At 41.2% G+C, this 15,021-nt stretch overlaps 1 protein-coding gene across 2 annotated transcripts; it reads left to right on the plus strand.

Moving 5' to 3' along the window:
* The first annotated feature begins 6,544 nt into the window (after positions 1-6,544).
* fez2 (fasciculation and elongation protein zeta 2) lies at positions 6,545-14,531 on the plus strand. Of its 2 annotated transcripts, XM_017709165.2 has the most exons (9): positions 6,545-6,964; positions 8,065-8,173; positions 8,277-8,393; positions 8,873-8,987; positions 9,082-9,347; positions 12,224-12,304; positions 12,535-12,610; positions 12,688-12,753; positions 13,785-14,531. In XM_017709165.2, exons 1-9 carry the CDS (start codon positions 6,612-6,614, stop codon positions 13,799-13,801), a joined length of 1,200 nt encoding a protein of 399 aa, XP_017564654.1. In that variant the 5' UTR covers positions 6,545-6,611; the 3' UTR covers positions 13,802-14,531. The 2 variants fall into 2 exon arrangements, with proteins under 2 accessions (XP_017564654.1, XP_017564656.1); XM_017709167.2 differs by lacking the exon at positions 12,224-12,304.
* The last annotated feature ends 490 nt before the right edge of the window (positions 14,532-15,021 follow it).

A 15,021-nucleotide genomic window follows, 5' to 3' on the forward strand; every position in this document is an offset into this window, starting at 1 on the left:
AGAGAGAGCTACTTCCGCCACTCGTCTTCTTCTACAGCCACTTGGATAAAACACACAACGTGCACGCAGCCTACTGCCACACATAGATACACAGAGAGATACACAGAGATACACAGCCTACTGCCACACGTAGATACACAGAGAGATACACAGAGATACACAGCCTACTGCCACACATAGATACACAGAGAGATACACAGAGAGATACACAGCGAGATACACAGCCTACTGCCACACATAGATACACAGAGAGATACACAGTGATACACAGCCTACTGCCACACATAGATACACAGAGAGATACACAGAGATACACAGCCTACTGCCACACATAGATACACAGAGAGATACACAGAGATACACAGCGAGATACACAGCCTACTGCCACACATAGATACACAGAGATACACAGTGATACACAGCCTACTGCCACACATAGATACACAGAGAGATACACAGAGATACACAGCCTACTGCCACACATAGATACACAGAGAGATACACAGTGATACACAGCCTACTGCCACACATAGATACACAGAGAGATACACAGAGATACACAGCCTACTGCCACACATAGATACACAGAGAGATACACAGAGATACACAGCCTACTGCCACACAGATACACAGAGAGATACACAGAGATACACAGCCTACTGCCACACATAGATACACAGAGAGATACACAGAGATACACAGCCTACTGCCACACAGATACACAGAGAGATACACAGAGATACACAGCGATACACAGCCTACTGCCACACATAGATACACAGAGAGATACACAGCCTACTGCCACACATAGATACACAGAGAGATACACAGCCTACTGCCACACATAGATAAACAGAGAGATACACAGCCTACTGCCACACATAGATAGACAGAGAGATACACAGCCTACTGCCACACATAGATACACAGAGAGATACACAGAGAGATACACAGCCTACTGCCACACATAGATACACAGAGAGATACGCAGCCTACTGCCACACATAGATACACAGAGAAATACACAGAGATACACAGCCTACTGCCACACATAGATACACATAGATACACAGCCTACTGCCACACATAGATACACAGAGAGATACACAGAGATACACAGCCTACTGCCACACATAGATACACAGAGAGATACACAGCCTACTGCCACACATAGATACACAAAGAGATACACAGCCTACTGCCACACATAGATACACAGAGAAATACATAGAGATACACAGCCTACTGCCACACATAGATAAACAGAGAGATACACAGCCTACTGCCACACATAGATACACAGAGAAATACATAGAGATACACAGCCTACTGCCACACATAGATAAACAGAGAGATACACAGCCTACTGCCACACATAGATACACAGAGAGATACACAGAGAGATACACAGAGAGATACACAGCCTACTGCCACACATAGATACACAGAGAGATACACAGCCTACTGCCACACATAGATACACAGAGAAATACACAGAGATACACAGCCTACTGCCACACATAGATACACATAGATACACAGCCTACTGCCACACATAGATACACAGAGAGATACACAGAGATACACAGCCTACTGCCACACATAGATACACAGAGAGATACACAGCCTACTGCCACACATAGATACACAAAGAGATACACAGCCTACTGCCACACATAGATACACAGAGAAATACATAGAGATACACAGCCTACTGCCACACATAGATAAACAGAGAGATACACAGCCTACTGCCACACATAGATACACAGAGAAATACATAGAGATACACAGCCTACTGCCACACATAGATAAACAGAGAGATACACAGCCTACTGCCACACATAGATACACAGAGAGATACACAGCCTACTGCCACACATAGATACACAGAGAAATACATAGAGATACACAGCCTACTGCCACACATAGATAAACAGAGAGATACACAGCCTACTGCCACACATAGATACACAGCCTACTGCCACACATAGATACACAGAGAGATACACAGCCTACTGCCACACATAGATACACAGAGAGATACACAGCCTACTGCAACACATAGATAGACAGAGAGATACACAGCCTACTGCCACACATAGATACACAGAGAGATACACAGAGAGATACACAGCCTACTGCCACACATAGATACACAGAGAGATACACAGCCTACTGCCACACATAGATACACAGAGAAATACACAGAGATACACAGCCTACTGCCACACATAGATACACAGGAAATCCTCAGCCTACTGCCACACATAGATACACAGAGAGATACACAGCCTACTGCCACACATAGATACACAGAGAGATACACAGAGATACACAGCCTACTGCCACACATAGATACACAGAGAGATACACAGCCTACTGCCACACATAGATACACAGAGAGATACATAGCCTACTGCTACACATAGATACACAGAGAGATACACAACCTACTGCCACACGTAGATACACAGAGAGATACGCAGCCTACTGCCACACATAGATACACAGAGAGATACATAGCCTACTGCTACACATAGATACACAGCCTACTGCCACACGTAGATACACAGAGAGATACGCGGCCTACTGCCACTCCTAGATACACGCATTGTGTATATGGGCAATGTGTATATTGCAGAGGCACTTCAACAGCAGCATTAGGAATACGCAGCACTATCCTGACAGGAAACATGGGAAGGGAGGAGTGTGGGAGAACAAAACATGCAAGGAGGGTTGACACTTATATTAATGGCATTTGGCTGATGCTCTCAGATCAACTTACAATTTGATCAATTTACACAGGAAGGTAATGTTAGGAGTCTTGCCCAAGGACTCTTATTGGTATAGTGTAGGGTGCTGCCCAGGCAGGGGATTGAACCCCAGTCTACAGCATAGAAGGCAGAGGTGTTACCCACTACACTACACCAACCACAAGACACTTCTAGCTACTAGTTAAACTTCCTCATTACAAGTCCACCATCCTCTGACACAATTACTGTAATAAATTAACTCTTGTGTGGTGTTCATACTTTTGTTGCTTAGTGGTCAGGTGGACCCGCCACATTATTGTTTTTTTTTTAAATCAATACAGCCATAACAATCTATGTTTAAAATATCACAAGTGGCCTGTGTAAGGTTCTCAGCTGTAGCCAGTCAGTAGCCTGTCCATGTTGTCCACCCTCACACATACATACACACACGCACACTAACAGCAAGCCATGTAGGAGGAGAACAGAGCGAAGGGTAATAGCACCTCCACATTTTTATTCCCAACAAGTTCACCCCAACACCACCAGTATCAAATAAATGTGTAAGGGGTGTACAGTGTGAAGTCACTGAAAATGTGTTATTTTATATATTCTTCACAGAAAATGAGCAAAGGCCAAGGAATCTGGGGTTGAAATAATAATAAATTGCATAATTATTCTTTTGGTAAACATTGAAAATATGTCCTATAAACCCAAACACCACACAGGGGTTAAAAATAAAACATGTCCTTTTTAACTTGTGAGTGTGGCGCATACCATGAAACACTTTGCATTGCCACACCCCCTAAGCTCCTCATGGTAGTGCAGCCTATGGAGGATGCCACAATATACACAAGTTCACACAGCCTAATGCCACACAGAGATGTATACAGAGATAAACAGCCTACTGCCTCACATGTATATACAGAGGTATGCAACCTGCTGCCATGCAGTGATACACAAAGAGACACATAGTCATGCATACAGAGATACGCACAGAAGCCCAGCCTACTGTCACACAGAAATAGACACAGAGGCATACACAGATATAAACAGCGAAGATATGCACAGAGGTACACACAGAAATAAACACAGACATGCACACAGCCTACTGCCACACAGAGAAATACAACCATGTCTTTAAAAAGTTTGGCCACTGTGCAAAATGTAAACAGAATGTAATAATTTGTAAATAATTTAAACACTATATTTAATTGAAAATAGTGCATACATCAATGTAACATATATGAATATATTGTTTCAACAATATATCCTCATTTTGATTTTGATGCAAGCAACATCTTTCAAAAAAGGTTGGGACAGGAGCCTGTTTACCACTGTGCTGTGTCATTTAATCTTTTAACATCACGCTGTAAGCATTTGGCAAATGAGGAGACCAATTACTGTAGCTTAGAAAGTGAACTGTTTTCCCAGTCTTGCTTGATACAAAATGTCAGCTGTTCAACAGTCCAGGGTCTCTTTTGTGGTATTTTTTGTTTCATAATCTGCTAAATGATTTCACAAGTCTGGACTGCAGGCAGGCCAGTTTAGCACCCAGACTCTTTTAATACCGAGCAATGCTGTTGTAATACATGCAGAATGTGGTTTGGAATTGTCTTGCTGAAATAAGCAAGGTCTTTCCTGAAAAAGATACCGTCTTGATGGCAGCTCCTGAAACCTGTATATCATTCAACGTTTACGGTGCCATCACCGATGTGCAAGTCACCCATGCCATGTGCACTAACACACCCCCATACCCTATCAAGGATGCTAGCTTTTGAACTGTGCACTGATAACAAGTCAGATAGTCTCTCATCCCTTTAAACTGGAGGACACGGCATCCATAATTTCCAAAATATAAAATTTTTAATTTGTTGGACTACAGGACACTTTCCACTTCACCTTAGTCCAGCGTAAGAAGGTTCTGTTTATTGAATTCTGTTTATATGTGGTTTCTTCTTTGCATGGTAGAGTTTTAACTTGCATTTGTGGATGATGCAACGAACTGTGTTCAAGTGTTCCTGATTCATATGATTCATAGCTGCCTCACAGAGATACATTTAGAGAGGTTTAAATATAAATTTAAACTTTTAGTGAATCAAAATGATTCAAAGCTATGAAATTCAGTTCTATAAAAATACAAAATGTATTGAAATTCACAACTTTTTGATCCACTGAGACATAAAGGAGCCATTCATCACCATGGAGAACATCAGACTGACATTAAATGAGACAAAAGGATGATCTTCACAAATCAGGCAATGGCCAAAAACAGAGATGAGATTTTTTTTATTATTTCATTGGTATTTTTAAACTTAAGATCATTGACTCAATTATATACCAGGAAATTTTCAACCAAAATGTGTCTGGGACATGATTAGATTCTCTAGTAGGACAATAGTAGCATATCTCCAAATTCACACAAAAAATGATAAACTGATGGCAGAACCAAGCTTTTCAGGTTTTCAAACTGATATACAAAACTAACTTTTAAGATTAAGAGACCCTTATTAGTCCCACAACGGGGAAATTTCACCTCTGCATTTAACCCATCCGTGAAGTGAAACACCACATACACACTAGTGAGCACACACACTAGGGGGCAGTGAGCACACTTGCCTGGAGCGGTGGGCAGCCCTATCCACAGCACCCGGGGAGCAGTTGGGGGTTTGGTGTCTTGCTCAAGGACACCTCAGTCATGTGCTGTCGGCTCTGGGGATCGAACCAGCAACCTTCCGGTCACGAGGCTGGATCCCTAACCTCCAGCCCACGACTGCCCCAGAACTTTTACATTCTAACTTTTACAAACTTTTACATTGTTCTGGGATCAGCTAAAAGGCCCTGACTTGATTGTCTAAGTATCTTCATGTTACTATAGTGAAGCCACAATTTAGAAATTTACTCACAGGCCTCATTATGTAATTCCTGACAAGAGAGCACCAGACTTGGAATAATGTGCTTACTATACTTTGTCTTAGTCAGAATACAGGCTGCTACATTCTTTACAAACTGAAAGCAAGCCTTTTCTCTCTCACTCAGACAAACATTATGTAATATTACAATAATAATCGACTAATGACAAAAAAGCATGAATGATTTTCTCAGTGTTCTAAAAAATCAGGCAACATCTGACCTTACTTTTTTTAGAGTAAAGAAGCAGTACTGAAAAAGTGTATTTATATGCTTTGGAGAGTTCAAAAGGGTCAAACATCCCCTAGATTCCTAGAAAAACATAGCATTTGACCCCCAAAGACCAAGCACTTGCAAATGATCAGAACCGACAATCAACCAACTTGAGACCGTTGTAAAACATCTAGTCCTCAATAGCTGTTAGACACTGACTAATCCACAAAAGGTTTTCTTGTGCTGTACAGCTTTTTGTCATCTGTATAAAAATGACACGAGATCTTACAGTGCTGCATTAAGTAGTGCAGAAGAAGCATACAGAGAAAATAATGTCAGGCCCAGGATGGGTCCCTGAGGCACCTCGCAGACATCATGTCACCAGTAGACACTGCAAATCTCCTCTTTGTTAAAAAAAGATATAAACCAAGTAGTTTATGATATACCAGTGCCTCTGAATCATGTCATGGTCAGTGTGAAAAACTAAGATGCCAGCGGTGCTACAAGTTACTTGATGCTTTTAATGCTTTAAAAGATGCACCATATATTTAAAGTGTATAAAATGACAGGGCCGAAATAAACATTAGGTTACAGCCACTGTACAGAGTGTCTGAATTAGGGGAGGGGCTAGTGCTCGTGTGTGTGTGTGTGTGTATGTGTGAGAGAGAGAGAGAGAGCGAGAGAGAGAGAGAGATGCTGTTGTCATGAAGAATTCCTGCGCTGTGTCGGGGCTGAATGGGGCACTCGAAGCGTGGATGTCCCTCCCTCGCTGCTGCAGCTATGGCGGCGCCTGCAGCGCAGCCTGATGAGGAGCTTCAGGCTTTCAGCGCGCTCGAGCCTCTTTCAGCTCAGCAAAAGCGACTGGCTCCGGTCAACGTGAACGCGGAGGAGGTGGCGGAGCTGCTGGAGAGCTGTCTCGACTCTGATAACGGCCTCTCTGGCGAGACCCTCGCTGTCAAACCCATGGAGGAGCTGCTCCTTGGTTTCGACGAAAAGTTAAAGGCGTGCTTTCGACATATCGGCACTAAAAGCGAAGTAATAGCACCAGTAAAACCGATATCCGAGGATACCGTCTTAAAAAACGACGAGTAAGTGGAAGAGTGAGGATGTTAGTGTGCGGAGCTGGAGGGGTTTATACGTGTCGCCCGAGGCGTTACACGATACCGGAGGATCAGGAGATACTGTTTCAGCAGGCTGATCGTTTTGCTGCTTCTGCATGAAACACAAGAGCAGGCTGCGACTGTGGCTCCGTTTTCGTCTGTTTCGCTCGATTCACGATGGGTAGCCCACTCATTACAGCGACACAGTCACCGAATTACGCATTCTCATATTTGTTTGCTTTGCCAGTCCATTAAGGTTCTCGATGATTATCCATTACTTTACACTGGGCTTGAGGCGTTGCTGTATTGTTTGTCTGGAGTTATTGTGTAGCGAAAATGAAGGGCAGCATTACTGCATCTCATGTAGCCAAGCTCCCTGTCTAAGTGCCATCACGTGCCATCCACTCTGGAGAATGGAGTTCAGTTTTTCATACAGGGGGAATGACGTGATTTAATAGGCGACTAATAATATTGGAATAAATCAAATACAGTTTTTACAGCCTTTAGTCTAACACGCAGGTTAATATATATATATATATATATATATATATATATATATATATATATATATATATATATATAATGTTTCCCGCGACCCTGACGGAGAAGCGGCTTAGAAAATGGATGGATGGATGGATGGATGGATATATAATGTTTGTGTGTGTCATATATAATATTACATAATACAAATTACAAAATGACATGATAAAATCTCATTAGTCATGGGCTGGAGGTTACGGAACCAGCCTCCTGACCGGAAGGTCGCTGGTTCGATCCCCAGAGCCAACAGCATGTGACTGAGTTGTCCTTGAGCAGGACACCTAACCCCCAACTGCTTCCCGTGCGCTGCGGATTGGGCTGCCCACCGCTTCGGGCAAGTGTGGGCATAGAGTGTATGTGGTGTTTCACTTCACGGTGGAGGTGAAATTTCCCCGTTGTGGGACTAAATAAGGGTCTCTTAATCTCATTACGCCTGCTTTAAGTAACTCTGATGTACTATATTAATTTTGTCTTAGCCAGTATGCATTCTGTTCATGTGTAATGGTCAGTGAAGAAGTTGGTTAATGGGCATCCTCGTACTGTTCTAGGATATGGAACGCACTTACAGATAATTACGGAAACGTCATGCCTGTGGACTGGAATCAGTCTCGGGCTCGCTTACTTCACCTTCCCACCCTGAACATTGAGGATGGGCCGGTGAGTCACACATCCTTGTCTCTGTCCCTCAGTCAGTTAGGTTTCTGATTAGATTCCTATTGGATTTCTGATTAAAACTGTTTCTGCCTTTTTCCTACTGTAGAGGGTGAATAATGTTAATTTGGATGTATCTGATGATGAGGAGGTGAGGGAGCAGATGGACATGCACTCCATCATTGTGTCCTGCATCAATGAGGAGCCCCTCTTCACTGCAGAGCAGGTGCTCTTTCACAGCTTCACTTAAACATAGCAGCATTTCATAGCTGAACTTGTAGAAGCCCTGGAATTTAGGCTTCACTTAGGAGTAGAGGTGTAAAACTCCTTCAGTGCATCATGATGCATCAGTCTGAAAGTGGTGAATGAACAGTACTGATTTTGGAACTTGAGAGTTCACTATCATTAACTAATATTAAATAAAGTATGAATTTTTGGCCAGAACTAAATTCTCCAGCTATTTTTTCTCCAGAAAGCTGGGCTTATTGTTTTTACTATATTTGTTTCATAACTGTGTAAAGTAGTTCCTCTGGTTACATTTGCATCTTCAGTCAATTCAAATTGTGGTGAATTTAAGACTTTAGGGTGCAGTCTTTTCCTGAAGAATCAAGATCAAACATTTACATCTCCTGCTTATGAGTAATATTGCATAATGTATATTGCATCTGTACATAATGATGCTTATTATTATTCATTGTCTTGAAGGTGATTGAAGAGATAGAGGAGATGATGCAGGACTCTCCAGACATGGAAGCAGAACACAACTGTCATCCTGACCTGATAAAAAGATCCAGCAGCACCAGCCACAGCTATGAGGAGAGTAAGTGCCTGCCTAAATTCAAACTCTGCGACTGTGTATTCATGTTTGTTCTGAGATGTTTTTGTTGCTTTATGTTGACTGTATGTGTCTGCAGGAGTGAGGAACCTCAGTGTTGCAGAGCTGAATGAGTTACTGGAGGAGGTAGAGACTGCTGTCCGGCGATACTCTGAGGAATTGGTTCAGCAACTAGCTCTGAGAGATGAGCTGGACTTTGAGAAGGAGGTGAAGAACAGTTTCATTTCTGTGCTAATAGACGTTCAAAACCGGCAGAAAGAACATAGAGAACTCTTGAAAAAGAAGAGGAAACTAAAGAATGGAGCTGGATCCCAGCACGGTAGAATGGACAGATTACCAACTAGTGTGAGTAACACCTCCTTCCAATCTGCGACTTCCCATCCGCATCACGAAAGTTGGAATGAATGCACATTGTATTGCTTGTTAATTGTTAGAGCAGTATTAGCATCCATTGTAGTGCTTCATTAAAATATCAGAATCATATGGATAACAGTAGATGTTTGCTTAAAAATATTAGCATCAGGTGCACTCAAAGCCTTAACTGAGTTATGAACTTGAACTTAACTTTACCTTTTACATTGGTCCAACTTATCTTAGAGCTGGTTTAAAGTGGTCACTGTAGAGCCCATTGAGTTTAGAACCTCACTCGACAAAGGAGAATGTAGTAGTACGCTCTAGTCAATGATGACGAGGCTTGGCGATTAACCAAAATATAGAACGTAAGCATACACCCAACTGAACATAAATTAGGAGGAAAGACAGCGTGGACATGGTAAATAAAGCAAGAAGAGAGACATACCTAATATACAAATAGATGGAGTCAGGAGCCAAAACAGGAATAGTTAAGCAATGTGGGATATGTGATAGTATAAGTACAACAGACTTAATTTATTTGGGTAATTGTGTCTTATGATACCAAGAGGAGGGTGGCACAGTGGGTAGCGCTGTCGCCTCACAGCGAGGGGGGCCTGGGTTCGATTCCCTGGTTGGGTGACCAGGGTCCTCTGTGTGTGGTGTTTGCATGTTCTCCCTGTGTCTGTGTGGGTTTCCTCCCACAGTCAAAAGACATGCAGTCAGGCCAATTGGACATGCTGAATTGCCCGTGGGTGTCTGTCTGCCCTGTGATGGACTGGTGACCTGTCCAGTGTTTATCCTGCCTTCTGCCCAATGACTGCTGGGATAGGCTCCAGCACCCACCTGTGATGCTGAGGGAGAAGCAGCTTAGAAAATGGATGGATGATACCAAGAGGACATTAGTCTTGGAAGAACACAATTTAATGTCTTTAAGTTGACTTGATTGACATTTTTAACGTTTGTGATATTTTTGTTCTTTATTACTTTTTTGATTTGACCCTATTACTTTATTCACTACTTATTCTATTTAAGTTCATTTTAAAATGGGTCAGATTGACTAACATTTACTTTATTTGTTTTTTTAACACATGCAAGAGCCAGCTTTACATGTATTTAGTGTGTTTAGATTTGAACAGTATTTCAAACGTATAGTATCTCACAAAAGTGAGTACACCCCTCACATTTATGGCATTTTGGGTACAGTTCTCTCATACTGACCACTGGATATTCAGTATATTCTATAAGAGGATTACTAACACCCTGAAACTGAGCTATAGCACGGTAGCCAAGGCCATACAGCGGTTTTCCAGGACAGGTTCCACTCGGAACAGGCCTCGCCAGGGTCGACCAAAGAAGTTGAGTCCACGTGTTCAGCGTCATATCTAGACGTTGGCTTCAAAAAATAGACACATGAGTGTTGCCAGCATTGCTGCAGAGGTTGAAGAAGAGGGAGGTCAGCCTGTCAGTGCTCAGACTATACGCATCAACTCGGTCTGCATGGCCATCGTCCTAGAAGGAAGCCTCTTCTGAAGCTGATGCACAAGAAAGCCTGCAAACAGTTTGCTGAAGACAGGCAGTCCAAGAATATGGAATACTGGAACCATGTCTGACGATAAAGATAATGTTTTTTGGCTCAGATAGTGTCCAGCATGTGTGGTGGCGCCCTGGTGAGGAGTACCACGACAACTGTCTCTTGCCTACGGTCAAGCATGGTGGTTGTTGCATCATGATCTGGAGCTGAATGAGTGCTGCCGGCACTGGGGCACTGCAGTTCTTTGAGGGAAACATGAATTCCAACATGTACTGTGACATTCTGAAGCAGAGCATGATCCCCTCCCTTCGGAAACTGCATCACACAGAAGTTTTCCAACTCAATAACAACCCCAAACACAACATCCACCATGTTTAACATCCACCAGCTCCGTGATGGCATCATGGAGGAGTGGAAGAGGATTCCAGTAGCAACCTGTGCAGCTCTGGTGAATTCCATGCCTAAAAGGGTTAAAGCAGTGCTAGATAATAATGGTGGTCACACAAAATATTGACACTTTGAACACAATTGGGCACATGTTCACTGTGAAGTCTACTCACTTGTGTTGCCAGCTATTTAGACATTAATGGCTATGTGTTATGTTTTTTTCAGAGGACAGTAAATCTATACTGCTATGCAAGCTGTACACTGACTACTTTAAGTTACATCCAAGTTTCATATCTATAGTGTAGTCCCAAGAAAAGAAATAATAAAATAATTGCAGAAATGTGAGGGGTGTACTCACTTTTGTGAGATGCGGTAGGTTTGAAATACTGTTCAAATCTAAAAACACAAATACATGTAAAGCTGGCTCTTGCATGTGTTAAGAAAACAAATAAAATAGATGTTAGTTAATCTGACCCATTTTAAAATGAACTTAAAGTAATAGAATAAGTAGTGATTAAAGTAATAGGATCAAATGAAAAAAAGTAGTAAAGAACAAAAATATCACAAACATTAAAAATGTCAATTAAGTCAACTTAAAGACATTAAAATATGTTCTTCCAAGTCTAAAGTGATTTCCTCTTGGTATCATAAGACACAGATACCCAAATAAATTAAGTCTGTTATACTTACACTAGAACATATCCCACATTGCTCACTTTTGTGATATATTGTATATTTGATGTCATAGTTGTGGTATGATGGTAGAACGATCGGGAAACTCTTCAGCAATGTTCAACGCATTATGTAGCAGCACAAATCACAGTATGGTAATTTATTCCCGTCATGCAGACCTAATTTAACCTACTTGTCACACATTAGAGAGATCTTTCCTCCTTCCCCTCTCCCTTCACCTTTCTTTGCTTTTCTCTACCTGTTCTGGTCTTTTCAGCGCTTCAGCATGGAGAGCATCTCTACTGCCATTCAAAATGGTTTCCGTCAAACCTTTGGGCATGGTGGCGGGGAAAAACAGGTGGCTATGTCTATTCCTTCCTTCTATGTCCTTTATTCTTCAAAATGAAGGTGCCAAATAGGGTTCATATAGTGTTCATTAGGGCAGTGCCACAGAAGGACAGCTTTTGGTTAGACCTTTACTGCTTCTCACCGTATGAAGCTATGGCCATTCCTTCTTCAGCCGCATCGAAACACTATATTTTTTTTCTTAGCCTTCTTTTCACCAGTGTCTTTTCCACTTTCTCACAGTATCTCACTACAGTCATCCCTTATGAGAAGAAAGGATGCCCTCCGTCAGTTGAGGATCTACAAGTTCTTACAAAAAGTGAGTGATGCTTTTGCACTTCTGTGCAGCAGTTATTGAAGCTTTGTTTCCTCCTCATTTTATTCTTCTTCCCACAGTTCTTCAGGCCATGAGGGATGACAGTGATAAAGTACCCAGTCTTCTCACAGACTACATCCTTAAAGGTAATGATTAATTAAAGCGTCACATCAGAATTTCTATAAGAACAAATGTTATATTGTATTTAATAGTTTCTGCATTGCTGGTAAATAACAATGAAAAATGTCTTTGGTTGTCTCTGCTTTAGTCATCTTGTGTTACACAGAGATGTTTACAAACATGTCAGCCCATCTCTTTTGCTTTCATTTCTTTTTTATTTTCTCCGTTCTCTTTCCTCTCTTGTCTGGATTGTCACTGGTAGCTGTTGTCTGATGTGATGGATCGAGGTTTGTAAGAGACTGTGAGGAATTCTGGTGCAGAATTCCATAAGCAAAGCGCCCTCTGCTGGCACTTCACACTAGTGCATCCATGTTTGCTGGTGTTGTGTCTGGCACCGCCTTAGCAACCGATGCAAGGTCACACTCTCATCTTCCGTTTAACCTGGTAACAGTCATGGACTGCTACTCTAGTGTTTCACCCACTGTCCCTGTATTCACCTGTAGCACCTTCCTTTTTTATGGTACCCTCACCTTTTATGCACAGATGTCGTCAGTGCTGTCTGTGTTAGATGGGCTCACAGATGATACTGCACGTTTGCACCACAATAGCTTCAAAGTAATAGTTTACCGAAGAATCAAATTTAGACTGTTTTTTCCTCATTATCAGAGTCCATCAGTCAGGACATATTTGATATCTGAAATTTACTTATTTAGTTTTGTACTGGAGCTACAAGGCTAATGCTACTACAACGTAAAAGAAGTCTATGTCACATAAAAATCTTAAATTATATTAGCCTTTAAGCTCAACTACAACTGCAGGAGTAAATGTCAGATCGCACACATATCTTGGCTGATTAACATTAACATAATTTTCTGTGTAGGGGGAAACAGTATATATATGATTTTTGGTGAACCTGTCTTTTAACAGACTGTCCACATTCTCCCGTCTGCTCTCAGATCTCCCTTTTTATTTACCTGCACAAATAAATGGACATTTGACTGATAGATTAATACAATAATATAATCACTAATGTAATAATCTGTGCTCTCTTTTGCAGTACTTTGCCCCACCTAAGAATGACAGGGAGAAAAAGTTTTGAAAAAGGACTAATGATGGATTACCAGGGGGGACGTTCACACTGTGGATTCAACTTTGATCACCAATCTACTTCTAATGCAGGCTGGAAGGTCTCTTAACTGAGTATCTGATTTTTTTTTTTAACAGTTTTTATTTATTTTTTTCACTGTATTTCATGTTCACTGTATGTGACATGCAATACTGTTTTACTGCTACCTGATGTTATTGTACATTAAAGGATGTAGAATTCAGCTGAAGCAAAAAAAAAAAAAAAAATGAAGTTGAAAAAAGTAAGTGCTCTTAAAACCACCTCTGGAATGACGACATGTCTTACTGTCTTGGTACGCAGCATCATTTCTGTAGTGCTTGCGTTTTTTGTAAAGTTTACGTCTTTCTGTCTTACTGTAAAGTTGCTCCAAGGGGTGTTGCAGTTCCAATCCTAAGGGTTGAATAGTTTTCCTGTATCTTGGGACCACACTCTGCCTGTGTTACTGAGTGTTCCTGTTCTCAAAAGACACTTATCCTTGGAGAGAAATTCATTATTAATTCATTAATTTTCTCTTTTAGCTTTTCGAAAATATTTTCAGTTTAGACCCTGTCTAAATTTCAAAATGACATAATAGGAAAAATGTATTTTGGAATAACAAATACAACCCCCTCAAGTATCTCTGAGTGTATATCTGAATTTTGCTTGCATGTCTGTTAAAATAAATTTCTGTTGATTTCAGCTGTTTGTATCACAGCTTGTTTACTGTTTCTATGGGTGTCTATTTATCCATTTATGATGATTTTGTGCTACTGCACAATTACATCTGGTACCTCTGAATTTAAGAGAGTGCCAATTCAAATAACAAAAAAAGAAAGGACAAAAACAAATCAGGAAAGCATTGCAGATTCTAGTTTGTAGAACCTCCAGTTATAGTGGTTGTAGCTCCACTTAATGTATGCAATTTTACAATTCAAGTTCATTTGCATACCTTGTATAATTGTGGCAGTTGTACACTGAAGCCTGTGAAAGCTGTGAAATTTAGTGTGGCAAATAAAGTGTCGCCTGCAAGTTAAGGGACCCTGTGCTAGTAAGAACACCAGGACAAAAACGTAGTAAGGCTTTACTTTTTAAAGGAATGTACCTTTTACTACAAAAATAATCGATTGGCCAAGACATGTTTAGTCTTTGGTTTTGCACCAGAACTATGAGGCTAAAAATCCATTTACAT

This window comes from Pygocentrus nattereri, chromosome 3 (genome assembly GCF_015220715.1).
Source record: "Pygocentrus nattereri isolate fPygNat1 chromosome 3, fPygNat1.pri, whole genome shotgun sequence".
In the NCBI taxonomy this organism is placed as follows: domain Eukaryota; kingdom Metazoa; phylum Chordata; class Actinopteri; order Characiformes; family Serrasalmidae; genus Pygocentrus; species Pygocentrus nattereri.

Coding starts and splice junctions, on each gene's coding strand:
- fez2 (XM_017709165.2), top strand. CDS start 6,612: ATGGGGCACTCGAAGCGTGGATGTCCCTCCCTCGCTGCTGCAGCTATG. Junction 8,394..8,872: donor CCCTCTTCACTGCAGAGCAG/GTGCTCTTTCAC, acceptor ATTGTCTTGAAG/GTGATTGAAGAGATAGAGGA. Junction 12,305..12,534: donor ATGGTGGCGGGGAAAAACAG/GTGGCTATGTCT, acceptor ACTTTCTCACAG/TATCTCACTACAGTCATCCC.